The sequence below is a fragment of the Quercus lobata genome, chromosome 12 (genome assembly GCF_001633185.2).
Source record: "Quercus lobata isolate SW786 chromosome 12, ValleyOak3.0 Primary Assembly, whole genome shotgun sequence".
Classification (NCBI taxonomy): Eukaryota; Viridiplantae; Streptophyta; class Magnoliopsida; order Fagales; family Fagaceae; genus Quercus; species Quercus lobata.
In genome coordinates, this window is record NC_044915.1 from 8,879,597 (window position 1) to 8,895,830 (window position 16,234).

At 32.5% G+C, this 16,234-nt stretch overlaps 1 protein-coding gene across 1 annotated transcript; it reads left to right on the top strand.

Moving 5' to 3' along the window:
* The first annotated feature begins 11,250 nt into the window (after positions 1–11,250).
* On the top strand, positions 11,251–13,226 carry LOC115972310 (expansin-like B1). The gene is made up of 4 exons (XM_031092552.1): positions 11,251–11,483; positions 11,633–11,739; positions 12,001–12,312; positions 12,865–13,226. Exons 1-4 carry the CDS (start codon positions 11,345–11,347, stop codon positions 13,060–13,062), a joined length of 756 nt encoding a protein of 251 aa, XP_030948412.1. The 5' UTR covers positions 11,251–11,344; the 3' UTR covers positions 13,063–13,226.
* The last annotated feature ends 3,008 nt before the right edge of the window (positions 13,227–16,234 follow it).

The window sequence follows — 16,234 nt, forward strand, 5'->3', positions numbered from 1 at the left end:
AATTCAAAGGAAAATTATCTTTTAACTTTTCTTATTTAACTTAGCATAAAATATAGTTGTTTTCTGCTAAAACTTTCTGGAAAACAACACTATCTCACACCAAGCTTAATAAGGAAAGTCAAGAAATAGTTTTTCAACTCATTTTAAGATCACTACCAAATATTAGAAAATGATATAGTTTTCTAAAAAATACATTTTAGAAAATGATTTATAATCTAGAAAATATTAATGTCAAAACAAATTAATGGAGTGAAAATTTCACTTTGGCCATTCCTTTTAATTTACAAATCAAGAGTGGATCGTAAATTAATAATTATGACCTCAGGGTGGGAGTTTAGTGGTCAAGCATCTTGTCCATCTCACCTTAGTGCTTGAGTTTGAGTTGTGAGGAATGCCTTAGTACCAGGGTTGGTGAAGCCATCTAACATAGGAGTTTAACTCGTCATGGTAAAAAGTAACTTGCTCCCAAAATTTCACATTTTTTTTTTTTTATTTAGCCAAAAAAAACTGCAAAACAAAACAAATTAATAATTATGAAACTTGTTAGAGAAGAGTGTGACTGCATTCATACGTCGTAGTGACTCATTAATATTAAAATGTGACTTCTATAATTTCTCTTATGTATGTACCATTTGGTCAATCAACACTCTTTAAATGCTTTCTAGCTAGGGATAGAGGCATAGTTAGACGAAGGGCGGCAACGACTTCCCCAAAATGTTTTTTTAAAAAAATACTAGTATTATATAGGTACAAATTTTAGTAAGTTTGTTCTATAAAATTGCACTTTGTCCCCTTAATAATATCATTAATTTTTTTACGAGTAATGCTATAACCACAAAATTTTCTAAAACATTTTTACAAACTATTGAGGTAGTAAATTCTTATTAGTTCGCATCTAGGCCCACCACTTATATCACTTTTTAACTTACCAATAACTACTTACCACATTAGTAATTTTAAAAAAAAAAATGTTTGTAGTTCTAGCATTTTCCTCCTTTTAAATGTCATAAAAAAAAACTTGATCTAAAATCTAGAAAAAAAGATTTAACCCAACAACAAAATTATCAATAGTAAAGATAAAAACAATTAAGCTTAATCAATTAATTTTACCAAAAACAAACAACCCGATCCTGTAAAAAATTTTAAATGAAATAATTTTGTCCTTACCTAGAGGCAAGGCACACATCAAAAACACACAAAAATAAATAAATTAAACCCCTTAGCAGTTAAGCAGCAAAGTCAAACACTAAATCTCTACATGTAGGCAGTAGCAAAATCGCCGTCCCAAATTCCAAGTCCTGCCTCCGTCCCTGTTTCCGGCCAGGGTAGATTTTCCTAATAAAAAATCATTCAACAATTCCCTTTCAAGTCTGAACATTCCAACATCAATGTTGACATGATACTTCCAAAACCTTCAAGGTCAACAATTCTAATTAGCCTAAAACTATACGAATCTATATCACATTCGACACCACATGACAAGTTTTAACCCTATCAACATCAAATTTCCCATGACAATGTTTGCATAATGTCTATCAAATTTCCCATAAACCATTTTGGCTAGCTTCCCCGATAGATAGGCTACAAATCACTCAGACAACAAAGAACTTCAGATATATATTCCAATAACCAAAGTAGCAAAGTTCTCAGATATTGCAACCTGTATGGGATTCTGCTATAGCGGGTCATGCATGTAGTGTGTACATAAGTGATAAGTATGAATCTACCTTTATTAAATGTAAGTGGCCCAATACCTCTCCAAGCATAAGAAATTAAAGGATATGGTTCGTAGAATGAAGATATATAGTCAATTTCTGTATTGTTGAAATTCAAGTGAAAATAGTAGATTTTATGAAGATCAAGGAGATTTTATTTCCTTGTTGGAGTTTCTAGAATAACCATTAATTGCCATTACATGAGTTGCAAAAGAATTGTATTTGCTGCTTATATCCATGGGTACCATTAACTAAAGTCCACTATTAACTAATAGGCGAAAAGCACATTTTGGTCCTTACATTTTTACATGATTCCCACTTTGGTCTCTAAATTTTATTTTTATCGCTTTTAGTTCCTGTTTAGAAAAACGTCTTCTGTTTTAGTCCTTTTCGTCAATGCCGTTAGGGCACTGACCTACGTGGCAAACAGAATTATTAAAATAATAATAAAAAATTTTATTTTGTCATTAAAAATGCCAAGTCAGCATTTAAATTTAAAAAAATAATTTATTAATTTTAACTAAATAAAAAAAAATTAAAAACAGAATTAAAAACTAAAAATCATATGAATTGAGATCTAACTATGACTTGGACAAGAACACAAACCCATATTTAAGTACACAAACCCAGATATTAAAATTCAAAAATTAAAATTTTCAAAATTACCATTTTCTCAACCTAGCAAAATCATCAAATCCTAAAACTCCAACCTACCAAATCAATCCAAAAATACATCACAACCAATCCAAACAAAAAAATCTCAAACTCAGAAAAACCCATCAACCACCACGTCTGAAGCAAGCCGAACCCAAGGACAATCACAGTGACCAAACCCACCAATAAATCACAAACCAAACCACAAATGAAGAACCAAACCATGAAGCAAGCCACAAACCAAACCCAGATCGGAACCACCAACCACCACCACCCTGACCCAAATTCGATTAAAGGAGTGGAACCTGGCGGAGGATGAACCACGAACAATCAGACCCACCCTTCAATCCACGCTCACGACTACTTCGATCCACGCCCCAAACCAAAAACCCACACTCCAACCCACGACTCCTTCGATCCACGTAGACCCACGAAGAGAGAACAAAGAACAGAGAATAGAGGGAGACCATCAGACCACATCGAATGCATGACTATCGGACCACCATTGCCGAACCAGAACCATCGTTGGACCAGAACCATCGTCGGATCACATCCATCGGGAGAGAGAAGAGAGAGAGGAAAAAGGAGAGAACTGAGTTCGGAGAGAGAGTTGTGAGAATAAAAAACTTTTTTTATTCAAATAGAGAGAGTAATGGATTTGGAAAGAACGAAGAAAAAGAAGTATAAAATGAGAGTGAGAGTGTTGTGCTGGTTTTATTTTAATTTTTTGGGTTTTTGTTTTGTGTTTGTTTTCATGTTTAATTCCTTGTTCAGGTTTAATTTGATGTTCTTATTTTTTGGGTTTGTGATTTTTGGATTTTAATTTTGTGTTCTTAGATCTGAGTTTGTGTTCTTGTTGTTCTTGCTCAAGACACACTTCAATCTTAATTAATGTGATTTTTTATTTTTATTTCTGTTTTTTATTTTTTTTATTTAGTTAAATTTAATAAATTATTTTTTAAGATTTAAATGCTGACTTGGCATTTTTTAATGACAAAATAATTTTTTTTTTTATTATTTTAATAATTCTGTTTGCCAGTAGGTCAGTGCCCTAATGGCACTGACGGAAAGGATTAAAATTGAAGGTGTTTTTCTAAACAGGGACTAAAAGCGGTAAAAATAAAATTTAGGGATCAAAGTGGGAATCGTGTGAAAATGTAGGGACCAAAATGTGCTTTTCGCCTAACTAATATTACTGATTAAAACCACACTTACAATTCTCACTAATTCTCACAAACAAATATTAATACAAAACATAAATGATGAGGATAATTTTTGATTGATCGACACGGGGTGCCAAACCTTCCTTGTTTGATCATCAGCCTTACACCTAAACTGATCCTACAGGGATGACCGACTCTATGGGCTATCGGTCATCCCATGGAGTCAGTCATCCTTAACAATTTGAACTACGAGGCTCTTGACTATTACGCCTCTTAAGAACCAATCAAAATCAATCAATTTTAATTCCACGCATTTATGCTCACTTTAAAATCATTTTAACCATTGAAAATCATATTTTTATGTGACTTGGTCAAAACTTGTGATTTTATGACAACTTTGTCATTGAATTCCATAATGACCCTTTATGATAAGAATTTTTAGTCTAGATTAAATTTACGCACATGTAAATGAAGATTTTTAGCATTGGATGCATAAAATGACCATTTTGGCCCTTTAAATTTTTCCTATGATTGCAAAAGAAGGTATCCGTATCTAAAGATACGCAACTTAACAAGGTCCAATATTTATATCTCTTTCAATACTTAGGGGTGCTAACCCAAACCCATTTAAAATTTTGAAGTATAGGGTTCTTTTTTTCCTGAATGAAAAAATGGGTTTCCAGTGTAGGCTTATCAACCCCACGTCACGTGACGGCAATGGGTAATACCACATGTACCACATGAGCCTTGTTAGAGTTATCGCTTGAACCGCTCTTCTCAAAGTGCTGGGGCAAGAACTCCTACCATCAAGCCACACCCCCGTGTGGTAAATCTAGGGTTCATTTAAATCTTAAAAAAAAAAAAAAAAATTAAGAATAATGAGCTTCTTTGTGTCCTTGCTTTTTCCAACAACCACATACCCCCACTTGTGAAAATAATTAAGTTACATGCTTCACAACAAAATGAATTAGAAAATGAACGAGTTTCTTTTTTACTTATCTTTTAGTTAATCTTTTTTTTTTTTTTTTTTTGAGAACATCTTTTAGTTAATCTCAGCACACAATTGTCCAATTTGATTTACACTTACAGAATTAGAAAATACTTTTATTTGTATCTCAAATTGTTGTAAAGGACAAAGTTTAGCTCCAAATTTGATTATTGACAATGGTTACAATTCCACTCGATATATTTTTATCAGATGTAAATTTTGACAAATCTACCTGGTAGGCCAAAAACGTATTGACTCCTTGTGATAAATTAATTGATTAATTAGTCAAGTTTATTAATTAATCAAATTAATATGCAAAGCATGTGATAGCAGAAACAAATCACCAATTAACTAAAATATGTAGTGGAAAATAAATTGACATGATGATTTGTTTACGAATGGGGAAAACCTATATGGAAAAAAACCCCATCGAGTGATTTTAAGGTCATCACTCTCGAGAATCCACTATTATCAAAACAAGTGGTTACAAGTAAAGGAATCCCAATACCTTATACCAACCTATAGTTGAACCCTTATCCTAATACCCAATTGGACTTGTTCTGTTGTGACAATCTCTCATTTCAAAGCACGGCTCCCAGTACATGACTAACTAATTGCGCAGATTCTAGTATGCAACTTGAGAAGGATGTTGGCTGCAAAGTTCTTCAGTTCATCACACGATGAAGATCATGAAGTTGCTTGGTCACAAAACCCTACGATGTACAAACACAGCATCTTCTTTAAGAGAGAGAAGAATTATGGTAGACTAGGTTTCCGATCACACTTTTCTTCACACTTTTGGAATTGTGCTATTGTGCAACTTGTGTAATCTTTTACGGCTCTCAAAATAATCCTTATATATGCTTAGGGTTGTGAGAAAAGAAAACCCAAACATATACCCACGGATTAGATTGAAATCAGCTCTAAAAAACTGAATTTCATAAACCTCGATAGATAGCCATCTATCAAGATAGCTGTCGAGCCACTGGCTTCAGCAGCTTTTAAACCTCGATAGATGTTAGCTGTCGAGTTTTAAAATCCTGCACTTTCTCACTTGATTCTTGGACAGACTTACATGGTTTTAACACTTGAACTTGAAACCTCGTTTCTTGAAGCATTAAACACATCCTAGATCTACCCAATTACAAGTAAAGTGCGTTTTGTCAAAGGATTAGCCAATTACATAAAATAGTGACATATGTTCTTAACATTGAATCACATATGTCCTAACACTATCATTAGATTACATTTTCTTCTTATACTCTTTATATTTGCAAAATTTGCAAATAATCAAATATTAATAGCTATATCATTAATTAAATGTTTATAGTCTAAAATTATGCATAAAAATAAATTTATGGATTAAATAGTATATAACATCTAATTGGCACAAAAATTGACATACCTATTAAGAACATAAAGAACATGCACTCCGAAGGTTAGATTTTCAAAATATACGTAACTATATTGATTTTTCTAGTGCGAATTATAATCAACGACTACAACCAAGTTCGTAACCAAACTTTCTCATTCTTATAAAATATTTTTATATATAACAAAATGCATAATATGCAAAAAGGTTTAAAAAAAAAATTTTAATTTTTTTTATCATCATAGTTTTAATTTGACTCCCTTAAAAATAAAATCATGGCTCCGTTTTGGCCATAATGTCTATATCGAAAAGCAGAGAGAACTTCGGCGTACTTATGTATTCACAGGAAATGCATAAAGCCCCCCTCCTGAAACAAAAGGTCTAGAGAATTTCTTATTTGGAGCTAGTGCCACAAGGCCCACAACCCTCGCTCTTGAACCCAAAATGTTGGTTAAAACGAAGGTCTAACCAATATCTTCTTGTAAAGCCATCTTGCATATATATCTAGAACCTTATGTGTAAAATCTCTCACTTTAATGATTTCATTAGTCCTACTCAAACAGTTTTCATGAGTAACTAAACGTGCAATGCTTGGTCAGGAACTTGTGAAGAATTGTCATAGAGAAGGGTCTTCTACAAGGTCTACTACTACGTATGATTCCATTTATTTTCTATACTTTAGAGAAGATTGGTATGTGATAGACCAAGAATGTATCAACCCCTTGTAATAAATTAATTGATTAATTAGCTAAATTTATTAATTAACCAAATTAACATGGAAAATGCATGGCAGCACAAACAAACCACCAATTAATCTAAGTATGCAACGGAAATTAAATTGACACGGTGATTTGTTTATGAATAGGGAAAACCTACACGGCAAAAACCCTACCAGGTGATTTTAAGGTCACCACTCCTGAAAATTCACTATTATCATAACAAGCGGTTACAAGTAAAGGAATCTCAATACCTTATACCAACCTACAGTTGAACCCTTACCCCAATACCCAATTGGACTTGTTCTGTAATGACAATCTCTCCTTTCAATGCATGGCTCCCAGTACGTAACTAACTAATTGTGCAGATCCCAATAAGCGACTAAATCACCAACTTGAGAAAGAATGTTGGCTGTGAAGTTCTTCAGTTCATCACACGATGAAAATCAAGAAACTCCTTGGTCACAAAACCCTACAATGTACAAACACAGCAGCTTCTTCAAAAGAAAGATGAATTAGGGCAAATTCTGTCTTCGGTCACAATTTGCATAAAACAAAATTTTGCTTCACACTTATGCAACTTGTGTAACCTTTGACGGCTTTCAAAATAATCTTTATATATGTTTAGGGTTGTGAGAAAAGAAGACCTAAATACATTCTCATGGATTGGATTGAAATCAGTTTTGAAAAATTGAATTTCATAAATCTCAATAGATAGCCATCTATTGAGCTAGTTGTCGAGCCACGGGCTTCAGCAGCTTTTTAAACCTCGATAGATACTAGCTGTCGAGTTTTAAAATCCAGCACTTTTTCACTTGATTCTTGGACAGACTTGCATGGTTTTAACACTTGAACTTGAAACCTTGTTTCTTGATGCATTAAACAAATTCTAGATCTATTCAATTTCAAGTAAAGTGCGTTTTGTCAAAGGATTAACCAATTACATAAAATATTGACATATGTTCTTAACATGATTCACATATGTCCTAACAGTATGCCTTTACAGATTCAAAAATAGGGTCAAGCTTTGTATTAGTTCTCAAAAAAAAGTAGCTATTAATGGCAGTTTGGAAGCCTATTTTGATGGCATGGCAGGAAAGGTCTACTCCAGGGTGATCCACTATCAGTCTATCACAGTAACTGCTTATCAATGGTACAAAGGTGTTTTCTAAGCTTTATCTAGCATCTGATTAAACTTTAAACATAACTTAGTTTTTCATCGAAAATGTCAATGGCTTAAACTTGTCTAATTGTGTTTTTCTATTCATAGTGCTTCAACTTATACCATTCAGTTAGTTTTGAATGAGTTTTAGACACCGTTTTGCTTCAAGAGCAAATGAAAGCAAAATTGAATTTTTCTTTCAATTCTTTGTTGAGGTCTTGAATACTAAAATATAGAGTCCTCCTCATTTTGAATTTCAAGGAGGACATGCTCCAATCCAGACTGTGTATGCCATTGGGAAGCTTTCAGCATTAAGAAGCTTTAGGATTATCAACCTTTGATAAGATTTCTGCCAAAATATCTTCTAAGAGTACAGTGGATTGATCTATCCTATGTTCGTAGGCTTCTAGTGTTCAAGCTGTAAATAGCAAAATGGTTCAAGAAAATTGAGCATAAATTTAATCATAGTTATTTAACCCGGTCGAACATTGACCCAGTCTATGAATCGATTCACTAGGTCACCAGTTCAACCAGCAGGTCACTGATCAAACCATATATATATATATATATATATATATATGTATATGTTTGAAAAATCATAATATAAATATGCAAATTTAAAAAATAGGCATATGCTTAAATTAAATTTGCAATTATAATTCAAAATCAAGTTTTTACAATATTAGAGTAGTCTTTTGATAAGATGTGAGTCTTGAAGGTAGTAGACAGACAAAAAGTTCCCTTTTTTTTTTAATAAGTTTTCTCATCTTTAAATTACTATATTATAACACATTAAACAACAAAAAAGTCAATAAAGTGAACCTATAGATGTAATTTTACAAATTTTAGAAACCCAACCGGGTTATATAAACCTATCCGGGTTACTTGGGTCACCATAAACCCGCCGGGTTTGACTAGGTCATATGCATAAACAGTCCATTAAAACAACCGGACCAGTCTAGGTGCCAAGTCACCAAATTGCCAGTCCAACCAGCTGGATCAGTCCGAGTTTAATAACTATGGATTTAATGTATATATCTATAAGGGTCCATGAATACAGCTATAGTAGCTAAAGCAGCTTTGGCATGCTCTACATGTTCCTAAAAAGAAATGAGGTTAGGACTGAAGAAATGAAAAGTGGAATGTGGCTTTCTATTATAAGATATATGTGGAAAATTTTTACTTAGCCTGACTTGAGACAGGTGGCTTTGCTGAGTTTTGTTTGTTAAAGGAATAGAAACTTATTTTTTGATAAATAATATAACTTCATAGAATAAAAAAATCAATAGAGGGAACCAAAGCACACAGGCAGTGTACTAAAGGAGTAGAAGCTTATTGACCATTTCAATACCAACATAGTGCTCATGTAGTAGAAGAAAAATCTCTTAGCGTAAGATAACTTGCTACCCCTTTCATGAAAGCATCTTTTGAGGCAAGGAGAGAATTTTCCAAGGGTGGTCTTTGATATAGTAAAATTGAGCCACATTCACACAGTACCCCAAATTAAAGTTATTGTCCAAGTTGTTTTCGAAATCCTAGCAACGGAGTTATGACTTATAATGAGTGCGGATACCCCAAATCCACTAACCCAAACTTTGACACGAGGAAACATATACCTTTGAGTTATATAGTTATATACTTATAGGTATAACAGAACCTCTTAGTGCGTTACAACTAAACCTAATGATGGCTTTGGTGGCTGTGAGTTTATCCAGTTGTTTAAAGCCAATAGTTTTTGCATTTTAGTTTGACAAATAAAATATTCTCAAAAAAAAAGTTTAACAAATAAATACAAATATAACATCATAAATTATTGTCAGAATTAATTTCTTGTGATTGCATACATTTATTTTTAAAAGCTATGTAATAAAATTTGTAATATTCTTAACAATTATTCATGTGTAAACTATGAATGGAAATGTCTTTTTTAAGGGTACTCAATTGTAATTACCTCATGTCTTTTTAGATTTGACTTAAAATGATATCAAAAGTGCATCCCAACTGATTTTCTTGATTTCTTTTTTTTTTTTTTTTTTAAGAAGAATTCAAAATATCTATGTAATGATATGTATGATTAGATTCAACCATTTGAAACAACATACAAAAATGAAAGAATAAATATTTATATGGTTGTGAGTTGTGAGTTGTGACTAGGGTGTACAAATACTCCCTTTTTTTGCTAAACTATCCGTATTCAATATGATTGTACATGCGACCTCTACATGTGTGTTCCAATCCTTTTCTTTTCTATTTTTTTTCAAAAAAAAGTGTTGATACGTCCAGGATACACCCGTGATACGACTAAAATACAGTTGTAATTCAACCCCTTAATAGTAAGAGATAGCCTAAACTTGCAAGAGTTTTAATTTATATTTTTTATATATTAATTTTAATATTGAATACTTATCTAGTTAGTTTTTATTTACTCTTTTGGGATAGATTTATATTCTAAACATTATTTAATGTCATGGATTCACGTTGTTATCTATAATTAGTCTTAATTGTTATACACTTAACAATATATATATATATATATATATATGAAAAATAAATACCTAATAAAACATATTTAATAAGTAATTAATATATACATTTCCACTACATCGTATTCTATTTTTTCAAAAATTGTCATATCATCGTATCTTGTACCTACCCGTGGTCCCATACCCGTACTTGTGCATCTTAGGCTGTGAATCAGATAACTTGGTTTGTCAATCCGATGTTTCAAATTTCAACTTTCAACTCTTTCACGCTGAATTATATATATCCTTAAAAAATTAATAAAGGACAAGAATGTTGCCAAACGGCCAAACCTATTGTCAAATAATGGGGTAGGAGTAGATTCCTCCACATGCCCGAAACTTCTCATTAACTTCTTCCACATCCTGCAAAAAACGTGCAGAGCAATCTCCTGTTTGATCTCATTGTGCTTGCACTTAATTGGATTTGCTTAAGTAGTTTTGGTCAGAACCATTTAATCTGGATGAACTTTTTTTTTTCACCCCGATACATGTAACAAATGAAAGAGAGAAATTTGAATCCAAGTTTTCTTCATTGGAGAAAATGGAAAATGTTACTAAACAATAAGACTTAGCAAATATGGATGACTAATTAGAATCAAAAGAAAGTGATTTAGTTCCAAAAGCAATAATTAAGGTTTTAGATACAAAATTAAGAAAACCGCAGGTGCAGGCAGCCTTGCCAAAAAGTAAAACAAGGAAAAAGTTGATCGGATTTCTTCTAAATCATTTTCTTAGAATAATAGATACCAGTTATTATAGAATGGTCTTAAGGGGTCAATAAGAGGGTGTACCGTGTACATGTAAAATTATTAATCTAAATATTGAGCCCCACTTCACATTCTCTATTCCTAAGTGGAAGAAAGTAGCTGTAGCTGCCTCTTATCTCAACAAATTCCCTCAAGACTCCAACTATAAATATGGGATTGTCATTTCTTGGCTTCCCATCTCATAGCCTACCTCATTCTCATTTAAATTCTTCTGCTTCTTATTACTGAAGTCCCATTTTCATATATAGTATCTTCCTAGTGTTAGGAAACTTGGTCCCTTAAGACATGGGATTTGCACTTAAAAACCAAGTCTTTCTTCTTTGTGTCATGGTACTCTTGCTTGCAGTACTGTGTTACTCTGAAGACACTTTTACCCGCTCAAGAGCAACCTATTATGGTAGCCCTGATTGCTATGGGACTCCAAGTACGTGCATTAATTTGTTACGTTTAAGATATTATGCAAATGTGTGTGTTGGACTTCTATTCTTTTTCTATTAACAATCGCTAACCAAGCAGTACGTAGAATTTTGGCTTATCATGTTATAGTTGAACTCATAATATAGATGGTGACAGGTGGAGCTTGTGGCTTTCGCGAGTTTGGAAGGACTGTCAATGATGGCAGCGTGGCTGGAGTGTCTAGGCTGTTTAGGAATGGAACTGGTTGTGGCGCATGCTATCAGGTAAAATTGAAGCCGCTTAACTACCTTACAAAATGCAGTCAGAATAATACTTTATAAATACAATAGAATTTCAACTTATGAAGATAATTACTTTTTGTTTATTATTTAATGATACCGTAGATAACTGAACTATATAACACTACTCATATGAATATTATATGAAGTTCAAGGGCAATAATTGCGTTAGGCACTAAAAAAAAGTGACTCCTTTGCTGTAGTATCCATAATCATACACGTAATTGTTTGTGAATGAATCATCAGGTTAGGTGCACAACACCACAATATTGCGCTGATGAAGGGGTGAACATAGTGGTGACTGACTATGGTGAAGGAGACAAAACTGATTTCATCCTCAGCCCAAGAGCCTATGCAAAATTGGCACGTCCCAACGTAGTTTCGCAGTTGTTTTCTTACGGTGTGGTTGATATAGAATACCGAAGGATCTCATGCAAATACTCTGGTTACAACCTCATGTTTAAGGTCGATGAGAATAGCAATTATCCTAGCTACCTAGCTATAGTATTAATGTACGTTGCTGGAAAAAACGACATCACTGCCGTTGAACTGTGGCAGGTATGTGCACTTCAAAAAGAGTGATATTGAAAATATTACAAGTTTAATTTGTTTATTCGTTTAGTTAACTTCTTTTTACAGTTTATTTGATTTTTCGTTGAAAATTGATAGAAGTACAGTTTTATCTAAAATAATAAAGTGAACCTTTTAAAAAACTATACACGTGTAAGTGAACTAAAATCTAATCCAACTCACCCTTAAACTAATATCTTTATGAATCACGCAAGACAAAAAACTACTAAACTAATCCTTTAAGATTTTAATAAATTAGTTATATATTAATCCCTTTTAAGTGATATTACTATAGTATTATTTGGTTAGTAGCATTCAAATTAAAGGTAATAATTGGAACTATGAAATAATAGCTAGAATGGTGTACATATATAAAATTATTAATATTTGTTGTGCACACAATACACATGGCTTGAAATAACTAAAATTATGTCTTTAAGTCACAATTTCAGTTATTTTGGGCAATGTGTGTACTCACACACGTTGTATAATAAACACTACTCTTATTAAAATAATGGATCTTGTTGTTTTATGATGCAGGAGGATTTTCAACAATGGATGGCCATGCGTAGGGCCTACGGGGCGGTGTGGGACTTGGCTAACCCGCCAAGTGGTCCGATCAAATTGAGGTTCCAAGTGAGTGGCAGCTCGGGTATAAAGTGGGTTAAGTCAAAAAATGATCTGCCTGGTGATTGGAAGGCTGGGGCTGCTTATGACTCATACATTCAGCTCACTTGAAGCTCTCTTTTTTAGATTCCAATAATATTTGAAGTGTGATTGTTATTGGAACAGTTTGATAATTGTTTCTTTTTAGTAACTAGGGTACGGTATTGTATGCTTTCTCAGCACAAGTAGTGCTAGCTCTTAATTCGCGTTGCTCAATAAATAATAGGATTGTTGTTCATTAGCTTCCAATATTAGTATATGATTGGAACAGTTTGTTAATCATTTAGTTGCTAGTCTAGGGATTGTATTTAATGCTTTGTCAGCACAAGTGCTCTATGTATTGCTATGGACCAGTAATAAAAATATAATAAAGTTTCACTTTGGAAATACTTGGCTATTCCTTATATGTACAAATCAGGAGTGGAACTACAAATTAATAAATTATGCAACTTGATGGAGAAGTGTGTGATTTCATTCATACGTCGTAGTGACACATTAGTACAAAAATGTGACTTCTACGATTTCTCTAATATATATATATATATATATATACACCATTTGTTGCAGCCATCAAGAATGACTTTTCGTTTCAACTTTCAACGAACATGCTTTGGTCAATTATTTGGCCAATCAACACTCTTTAAATGCTTTGCAGCCAGGGTAGATTTTCCTTACCCGAAATCATTCGTATACAATTCCCTTTCAAGTCCAAACATTCCAATTACATCAATGCTTTGCACGAATGCGTGATACTTCCAAAACCATCAAGGTCAACAGTTCTAATCTTCTAATTAGCCTAACACTACATCACTATTCGACACCTCATAGACGAGTTCTAAACCTATCAACATCAAATTTACCATGACAATGTTAACCATTTTAGCAAAGTTCTCAGATATTGCAACCTGTATGGGATCCTGTTAATAAGGGGTGGTGTGTACATAAGTATATCTGTATGAAATGTAAGTGGCCTGATTGGCTGATGCCTCTCCAAGACTCCAAGCAGAAGGAAATAAAGGACATAGTTCGTAGAATGAAGGGAGTCAATTTCTGTATTGTTGAAATTAAATTGAAAATGGTATATTTCATGAAGACCAAGGAGTTTTTCGTTCCTTGTTTGAGTTTCTAGAATAACTATTAATTATTGCCATTAGAAAGAATTTGGGTTTGCTAGCGGTGACACGTAAAATGATAAAATATCTAGAACCATAACACACAAAACTTAACTTGGTTGGCAAGCTCTATACTTATATCTATGACATGTACCGTTAACCATGATCCACTATATATAATAAATATTACAACCACTCTCACAAACAAAAATCAACACAAAACCTAATACAGCCAAAGTTGCCCTCTCATTATCACACTAGAGGCTTATTGTCTCTCTAATGTGGTGGAATATCTACGATAAATAGAACCAGACTATTTCAATAAACAAGAAACAAAACATGTTTGCTTTATTTGAAAGATAACTTTGAATTCACGAGGATCTTTGAATTCACAAGGAAAAAATGGTTCAGAAATCCCCCATAAAATAATAGAGAAAAACTCTTATTTTTATTAAACTAAATCTGCAATTGAAAAAACATTTATAGACTTAAAAACCTATTAAAAGGCTTTGTAAAACTTGACATACAAAAAATATATATTCTAAAATAAATCATAATTAATATCTAACCATAATTTGACCTAAAATGCATTAAGAGCACCTAAAATAAAGCAAATAAAAATCCTAAACCTAAAATTCCAAAAATTAAAAATCAAAATTAAATCGCATATTTTGTCTTACATTAGACCCCTCCACTTGAAGAAGAAAAAAAAAGTGTGTCCTTGAGTTAATGGTTGAGATCTGAAATCTTTCATGCCAAGCAAATAAATACTCTAAGTACTTCATCTTTTTAGTCTTCTTGCAAAACCTGAAAGTCATCAATTAAGCAACTTAGACTTCTTGTTCCTTGGACTTCATATAATTGACAGGATTCACTATATAAGAGTCAACGATTGCATCAAACTTTTCAAACCCAATGAAATCAATAAACTTTGGTCCGCTGCCTCCTACCAAAATAATAGAAGCTCAAGGCATGCAGTCAACTATATTGACTACATTGAGATCTTTAAAAATTTTATCTTCAATTTCTTCCTTAACGGTCTCTACCATTTCGACTTCAAGAAATTTCTTTATATTAGGATATTCATTAATCTCCTCCACAATCTCAATTTTATTATCTTTTTCTATAATGAAATCTTGACAAGCTTCCTCTTAAACTTCTATATTTTATTTAGAAATTGGTTGCATCTTGTCAACCCTCAAACCCTTTTCTTTTCTTGTCACATGAACTTGGATGTGATATATTTTGTTTTTTGTTTGACCTTTCATGTTTTGAACATATTCCTCTTCATATGAATATACAAATCTATAACTCACACTTGTATAATCTAGTATATCATAATAGTATTGCAAAAACCATAAATCAGCTAACATTTTTTCATTCTTTGCTAAGAGTGAATTAGATGCTTATCTCGATGCTTTCTATCAATTTGAATGTCTTTCCACCATTCATCTACTTCAACATCTAATTAATTAAATGCAAGTCATACTGTTTCTTCATTACAAATCTTCTAAAAAATTAAAATACCCTTTCAAATAAAAAAGACAAGCAATAAATTCCAACTTAGGAGTGTGTCTTTGAGTATATTAATCGATGTTGTCATGGGAAGATTTCCTGGTAAGGGGGATAGTGACTGCTAGCTATAATTTGCATAATACTTGTTGGACATCTTACTAAAGTTGAAGGTGTTCCTTCCTAAGAACTTATGCTTTAACCTTTCAGTTACCAGAACTGCTACCATCACATTTAGTAGCCATCAGACCAAGATAAGTCATAGCTCTAATACCAACTAATGTAGTGAAATGCCTACGAGAAATAGAACACATCTATTTCAGAATGCAAGAAACAAAACATGTTTGTTTCTAAAAGATAACCTTGAATCCATAAAGAGAAAGGAGTCTGGAATCCATCAAAAAATTACTTTTATTAAACTGAATCTAAAAGTGAAAAAACGTTTATAAACTTGGAGACCTATTAAAAGGTTCCATGAAACTTAAAAAATAAAATAATATATTATAAAATAAATCCTAATTAATACTTAATCATAATGGGAACCTAATTTGACCTAAAAAGTATTAAAACAACTAAAATCAAGTAAATAAAATCCTAAACCTAAAATTTCAAAAATTACA